Below are 7,839 nucleotides of genomic sequence, written 5' to 3' on the forward strand. Positions count from 1 at the left end.
GATCAGTGCGGAAATTTGTAATAATGGCCTTAGCTAGTAAATATCATCACTCCACATTATTGTACTTACAGTACATGTTCTTTGTGCCATAACAGGGTTGAACTTGAAAAGGCCAAGTGTAAATGCAATGACATACTAATAAAGACTGTAAGAGAAACATACCACTGTTTTAATCAGAGCCACAGTCATTGCTGTTTCTGCAACTACTGTACATCTGCATATCTGCATAACCTCTCCATACACACACACACAAACAGAACCTGCATGGACTGAAAAAATGCTCTAAAGTTAGTTGGTGAGATTACAAACCATTTGTTAGTGGTAATTTCATGCATGACATAATTTTAGAGGAAACAAGGTTTCAAAGCACTCAGCAGGGAAGCATGGCAGGTAGTTTGAGCTGGACTGTGCAAATATCCTGGCTTATTGCTTCTCTGGAGACTACTACAACATAACAATGACAACTTCTCCCAGTTTCTTTCCATCCAGTGTTGCTCTTCTACATTACACCAATCAGTCACAATATTAAAACCACTTGCCTAATATTGTGTAGGTCCCCCTCGTGCCACCAAATCAGCGCCAACTCGCATCTCAGAATTGTATTCTTATCTGAATTACTGTAGACTTTGTCAGTTCTAACCATTCTGGCCATTCTCTGTTGACCTCTCTCATCAACAAGGCATTTCTGTCTGCAGAACTGCCGCTCACTGGATGTTTTTTGTTTTTGGCACCATTCTGAGTAAATTCTAGAGACTGTTGTGCATGAAAATCCCAGGAGATCAGCAGTTACAGAAATACTCAAACCAACCCATCTGGCACCAACAATCATCCACTATCTAATCAGCCAATTGTGTGGCAGCAGTGCAGTGCATAAAATCATACAGATACAGGTCAGGAGCTTCAGTTAATGTTCACATCAACCATCAGAATGGGGAAAAAATGTGATCTCAGTGATTTGGACAGTGGCATGATTGTTGGTGCCAGATGGGCTGGTTTGAGTATTTCTGTAACTGCTGATCTCCTGGGATTTTCATGCACAACAGTCTCTAGAAATTACTCCGAATGGTGCCAAAAAAAAAAAAAAAAAAAAAAAAAACATCCAGTGAGCGGCAGTTCTGTGGACGTAAATGCCTTGTTGATGAGAGAGGCCAACAGAGAATGGTCAGATTGGTTTGAACTGACAAAGTCTATGGTAACTCAGATAACCACTCTGTACAATTGTGGTGAGAAGAATAGCATCTCAGAATGCTATTCTGAGATGCTGGTTGGCGCTGTTTTGGCGGCACGAGGGGGACCTACACAATATTAGGCATGTCGTTTTAATGTTGTGGCTGATCGGTGTATATGGTTGCAATGTGAAAATTACATACATGTATTGCTGGCAAGGTATGCTTTGCTAAGCCACATCTTGTGCCTGCAATGCTATAAATATACTGTATATCTTTGCTGATGTGGCCCTCTCACTGGAGTTTGAAAAGAGAACCATTCCTCATCTATGAGTGACCTCGTGGACCTTGATGCGGAGCGGAAGGATTGGAAAGCAGCATGAGTATTTTGTGCTTTGAATATTGTCTGCTGAGAGCATGAAACCATTATAATTCAAGAGACATATGGAAACCAAACATGTCAATATTTTTTGCATAATGTTGGGTTTATGCAGTTTATGGTAATATAAATACACAATGTTCCATTTTTGTACATGCATGCTAATTACAGAGCATAGATCACCTCCAGGGCAAGGAATCTCCACGGCAAACCCTGAGAGGTAGTGTGTAATGTTCTTCAAAACAATGTTAGGTTGACAAATCAGATATGATTTACTGTATATGGTAATATAAATACATTTAAATGTTTTCTTTTAAGGATGTTTTTAATTTTGTACAATAAACAATTCTTGTGCTGTGCTGGGTGGCCATATGATGTCCTGTATAAAATCTGGGTCCTGAAACAAAACCAGTTTACAGCCACTGCTAGAGTACTAGAGCTTTATAGTACAAGTGTCCTGATTCAGTTTCTTTATTAAGGTCTTGTTAGTCTTCACCAAATCTTTCTTTTCGTGATTATCTATACTTTTCTGGAAAAAGTTCTAAGCTGCCCTGCTGACTTACCACAATATTGCACTAACCACAGAGCAAGTATTCTGTGATCTTGTCCAATCTCCTTCACCCCACCCATTACCCCTCCTCCATGACTATCCCTCGCTCTTTTCTCTTCTTTACTACATACACTCCACTGTTATTTATCAGTGTTCTTGAAATCCCTCACATCCTTCCCTCTGTTGACCTCTCTCTCACTTCCTGGTAAGGATGCCACTGAGGCGTTTCCTGAGTTTGGTGAGCATCTGTATGCTTTGTAAAGGTAAGAGACAGAACAGGTCTCAACAGATTACTTAGATTTAAGTTGGTTAGCTGTCAGATTCATTGACTCTCCTTGTCTGTTGGAGGTGACTTAAAAATTGAAAATTACTTGTGTTCAGGAGAATATGCTTTTTAAATAAGGGTAAAGACTGCTCCATGAGATGATTTCATTTTTGAATATATTTTATTTATTTTCTTGTGTGATGAGCTTAAACAAGGGCTGTGTTTGAGGTCAGAGAGACCCAAGACCATTTTAATAGCTCAGAAAATATATACTTCACATTAAAGTATCAGGCTGACTTTTCGCAATCTTTATAAGAACTGATAATAAACAAAATTTCAACTTGATAACATGTTTCAACTGTCCACCAAGTAATGTTACATTGTTTGTGTTTGAGGTCCCAGAAAGCCCAGACATATAACATAGATGGGTACAATTTAAACAGGCTAAGATTCTCTGACTGGTATACACACTGAAGAGATACATTACTGCCAGTTGTTTGGTTTTTCCTACAATGTGTCTTTACTGGGGAAAAATTGATCCCAACCAGAAACAATGTTAAAATATAAAAAGACGAATCTTCATAATATCTGCGTACTTGGTTTTAATTAGGTCAAAAGATCTTATCAAAAGAATTTGAAGGGAAAACAAAAGGTTTGTAGAAACATGTGGAACAAGAGGTGGGATGATCTGCTTTTTTTATAGAAGCCTGATCCAATTGTGCCTTCAACGTGCACGCTAATTACAGAGCTCAGATCATCTCCAGGGCCGGGAATCTCCACGGCAAACCCTGAGAGGTAATGTGTAATGTTCTTCAAAACAATGTCAGCTAGACAAATTAGATATTATCTAAGGATCTGCAGGACTGGGAGGATGTTATGTAGGGAGATGGAGAGACATAGAAGCATGAAACTTTGATATTTAGTGGGAATAAAAGAGACTATGAGGAATGGAAAACTGGGTCACTAAAACACAGGCTTAGTTCACGGTGGTTAGGTCAGTGAGCTAAGATTTCGGATGAATGATATACTGAGATACGGGTTGGTGCTGTTTTGGTGGCACGAGAGGGACGAACACAATATTATGCAGGTGGTTTTTCAGTGTATATATATATATATATATATATATATATATATATGTATATATATGCAGACCAGTTTCATACACTCACCAGCAAACACGTCGTCACTTTGTTCATTTTTGAAGAAGTACAAAAACCTTTGTAACTTTTGTGTGAATGGTGACTAGATCCACAACTTTGGACTGCCAACTGCACCGCATCGAATCGTCCTGTCCTACCCATGCTTCTCGTCCAGTGTGTGACTGCCTTAAGTCTAAACTCTTAAAAAAGACATCACACATAACAGAACAGAATGAAGGTCTAAGCCTAGTTTTGTGGATGTAGCTTGTAAGCTCCATGAGTTACAGTCAGCAATTTTGGAATTAAAAAAAAAAAAAAAGTTTGTAGAATAACATTATGTTGGCTTTGCTGTAGTTGTAAGGGAAAATATACAGTGAGCTGATTTAATAACAAAATACACTCTGTTCATAGTGATCTGACAGGGTGATCATCAGGGTGGTCTTTCAGGATTTATTTTCTGATAATGACAAGAAGACATGAAATAAAGATTCTAGATGAAATTGTTGTATTACATATGTGGTAAGACAAAAACTGCAGAGTGATACAAGAGACATTGTAGAAGTACAGCTACATAGGAAATCATTTGCCAGGCACAGTGATTGATTGAATGCAGAGTGCTACAACTGATCAATCAGAATGAAGTATTCCAGAGAGCTGTGTAAAAAAAGATGGATAGATTATTCTCCTGACTTAGCTGTTGATCCTAACACAAAACTGTTTCTAAAAACAAAAGGTATAATTAGCCATAACAATTATTCTTTTCAATAATTAACAGCATAATCCCTCTCATACACAACAGAGAAGTAAATGTTTCTTCTGTCTCTAGGTCAGGACAGTGAGTGCGACAACTTCACTGATCTGTATTTCCACGAGTCATTCATGGGGACATATCTGGATGTGCGTCTACTCCTCTACACCCGTGCCAACCTAGAGTGTGGTCAAGAGCTTCCCCACCATAACTTCACTCAACAGCCCCTGTTTGACGTGACCAGACCCACAACTTTTGTCATACATGGGTACCGACCCACAGGTGCACCACCCATCTGGATCAACCACATTGTGCACCTGCTAGCAGCACAGAAAGACATGAACATCCTGGTAGTGGACTGGAACAGAGGGGCTGCCAACCTTAACTACTTCACAGCTGTGGCCAATACACGTCGTGCAGCTGCAAACATCACTGGCTTCATAGAGAGCATGGAGGTGAGCGTTATGTGACTTTTAGAATTTTGGGGTTACAATATTGTGCCCATAGGGTTATGTTTGCTTGGCAAAGAAAAATCCATCCATCCAGCCATTCATCCATCATCCATCGATCTAGCCTATGTAACACCCAAATTCAAGGCCTTTTAAACTTGATTTTAACTTTTCAAGCAAGCCTTTCTCAGCAAACATTCAAACTTTCTAGTTGTAAATTGTTTGCTCAGTTATGTCTGCCAAATGAACAGATGTGGTGAAGTCTATATTTCTTTCAGAAAGAGGGAGCATCTCTTGACTCCATCCACCTGATTGGGGTCAGCCTAGGCGCACATGTGGCTGGGTTCATTGGGGCGATGCTGGGTGGAAGAGTGGGCAGAATCACAGGTGAGACTCACGAGAGCAAATGAAACAAAACCTGTTCTAATATCCTTAAAGAGTTTTGTTCAATAACTTAGAAAATATTTTCTTTCCCCACTTAAATAACTAGGTCTTGACCCAGCGGGGCCAATGTTTGCTGGTGTTCCCCCTGAGGAACGCCTTGATCCAACTGATGCCCAGTTTGTTGATGTGCTGCACACAGATATGAACTGTAAGCATAATACAGCATGCGATCAAGCTACTGATATAAAAAAAGTACATTAAAATATGAAGATCTACATGTAGTTGTGTAAGGCTATTTTTGAAATTGAATACTAGCATACTGCATATTATTTAAAAACAATTTTGTGGCAACTTTTAGCAGTCTGATCAAAAAATGAGTTAAAAAAAAAAAAAAGATGTTAAAAATCCTGGACGATATTGCTACTGGGTCATTTGTCCACTTTGGAAATGAAAGATCGAGCACACTGCTTTGAGGGATGCAGTATTCTTTGCAGTAGGATCTGTTGTATACTGCACATTTTGGCAAATGTAGAATTTCATATGGACATTCTACACATACAGCAAATTTGCATACTCACATTATGTGCACATTACACATACTGCAAAAATTTTACCAAAAGTGTGCTATTTTAAATTTAAACAGCCTAATACTATCACTCTTAAAATTCTGTACTGTTTCCTGTGGCAGCCTTTGGCCTTAGAGGAACCCATGGCCATATTGATTTCTATGCCAATGGAGGATTAGATCAGCCCGGCTGTCCCAAGACCATTTTCTCAGGTCAGTCTTTATAAGATCTGGAAGACATCAGGATCTAAACATGTAAATGAGGTCTAAATTATGAATGAGCCTCAAACAGAATGCTATCAAAATAAAACCAAATCAGAAAGCTATAAGGATAAATGAAATGATTCTACCAAAGCATGTTTCCATATAAATGTACCTACCTTTGTAATTAAGATTGTCTTAATTATGTAATCCACACAATGGGATTGATTTTATAACAAGGATGTTAATTTACCCCATGGCTAAGATCTAATCTCATTTGTGCTCTTCTCCACAGGGAAATCTTATTTCGTGTGTGATCACCAGAGGTCTGTTTTCCTGTACCTGTGTGCTCTGAACCACACCTGTAACCTTACAGCATACCCCTGTTCCTCATACACAGACTTCCTGATTGGCCAGTGTTTGCAGTGTGAGACCTTCAAGCCTGCTTCCTGTCCTGTTCTAGGTAAAAGCATTCCCAATATTTAGCCAACACACACAAAAATATGATTACTATGATTATTTTAAAAGTTCCCATCAAATAACTTTTTAATATAACTTGTAAGAGGCGTCTCCCAAAGTCAGTTCCTATAGACATTTGAATCTTTAAAAACAAAACAATGCCATCATATACTGTAATATTAACACCTATGTTGTTAATCTTCAGGTTATGACATGAGTCAGTGGAGAGATACGCTCTTCAGGTTGGGGCAAACAAGAGCCTTTTTCTCAACTACGGCAGAGCTCCCCTACACCAGTGAGTTATCAGGACAATAATGGGGTTTTTTTGCGCAAGTTTTCTCAAAGGCAGTTTGTGCAATATTTCTGATTTCTCTTCTTTTTTTTTTATAAAAGAGACAAGCTACAGAGTGGACCTAGTTACCTGGAACCAGTTTCTTCGCTGGGGAGTGGTCATACTCCAACTGCACAATGGAAAAAATGTATTACAAACAAGGATTGATCAGTATGTATAATGAGTTTATAAACCTTTTACCCCATGTTCATGTTATTTCTTTCAAATGTCCATAAACAAAGTCCTCTTTCTGTCTGTATTTAGGAAGCTGTTGCGATTTGAGCAGTATACATCCACTCGACTACTTGCCCAGTTTGATGAAGATCTAGATCCAATTCAGAAAATCTCTTTGCGGATTGTCACTGGGAATATTATCGGACCCTGCTACAAGATAAGGCTGCTTCGTATTCGGATATCACAATTGGAAAAGCCGAACAGGTGAACAACAACACTCTCTGTTACTGTCCATCTTGTCTCCCTAAACATTGCAATTGGGACTTGTAAGAAACAAATGCTGCATGCTGACAGTTATCTAATCGCATAATCTTTTCATGTCCCCAACAGGCCACCAATGTGTCGATATGACATTATTCTAGAGGAGAATGCGGAGGTGTCCTTCAAACCTTTGCCCTGTAATTAATCTCATCTGTGAGAAATCATCTCAAAATGCCTCTCTCAACTCAGAGCCATTTTAAGTAGGACTAACAAGTTCCAGGCCATAATTTCCAAGCTGGTCAGCCTGTGACTGTCTGTGTTTAAATAGGACAAACACACCTAGAAGGTTGTGGGTATTGGTACAAATTATCTTTGAGGATAACTACAAGATCTCACCATCTGAGACACTTAATACACTTGAGATACATTTTAGTGCCTTGTGTTTGAGATATTACTGCTGTGATTTTTCAGAGCAGTTGTGTAGTAGTATTTGATCTGTTATTCCAGATGCTGCGTTCATGGCTGAATTACAGTGCAGTTTTGAATGGTCAGATTATATTTTCCTTACAAATGTAATTAATACAATTTTGTATTTTTTGAACAAATTAATGTTATGTTGAAATATTTTTTTTTTTTTACTGTACAGTCAGCGTATGGTTTGTCATTACCAATATAATCCAAATATTCTACTGTAAAGATGTTCAACATGTACAGCTTTTGCATTATCTATCTTGCAAAATAAATGTAGACTTGTCAGCCCGTATGTAC

General features: G+C 38.6%; 1 protein-coding gene across 2 annotated transcripts; it reads left to right on the forward strand.

Annotated features, from left to right (window-relative positions):
- The first annotated feature begins 2,305 nt into the window (after positions 1-2,305).
- Positions 2,306-7,740, forward strand: LOC127434353 (lipase member H-like). Of its 2 annotated transcripts, none has more exons than XM_051687034.1 (10): positions 2,306-2,358; positions 4,326-4,702; positions 4,975-5,083; positions 5,187-5,288; positions 5,769-5,858; positions 6,142-6,309; positions 6,511-6,600; positions 6,699-6,807; positions 6,901-7,074; positions 7,201-7,740. In XM_051687034.1, the coding sequence occupies exons 1-10, from the start codon at positions 2,307-2,309 to the stop codon at positions 7,274-7,276; spliced, it is 1,347 nt and encodes a 448-aa protein (XP_051542994.1). In that variant the 5' UTR covers position 2,306; the 3' UTR covers positions 7,277-7,740. The 2 variants fall into 2 exon arrangements, with proteins under 2 accessions (XP_051542994.1, XP_051542995.1); XM_051687035.1 differs by lacking the exon at positions 2,306-2,358 and adding an exon at positions 2,693-3,155.
- The last annotated feature ends 99 nt before the right edge of the window (positions 7,741-7,839 follow it).

The sequence above is a fragment of the Myxocyprinus asiaticus genome, chromosome 44 (assembly GCF_019703515.2).
Source record: "Myxocyprinus asiaticus isolate MX2 ecotype Aquarium Trade chromosome 44, UBuf_Myxa_2, whole genome shotgun sequence".
NCBI lineage: Eukaryota > Metazoa > Chordata > Actinopteri > Cypriniformes > Catostomidae > Myxocyprinus > Myxocyprinus asiaticus.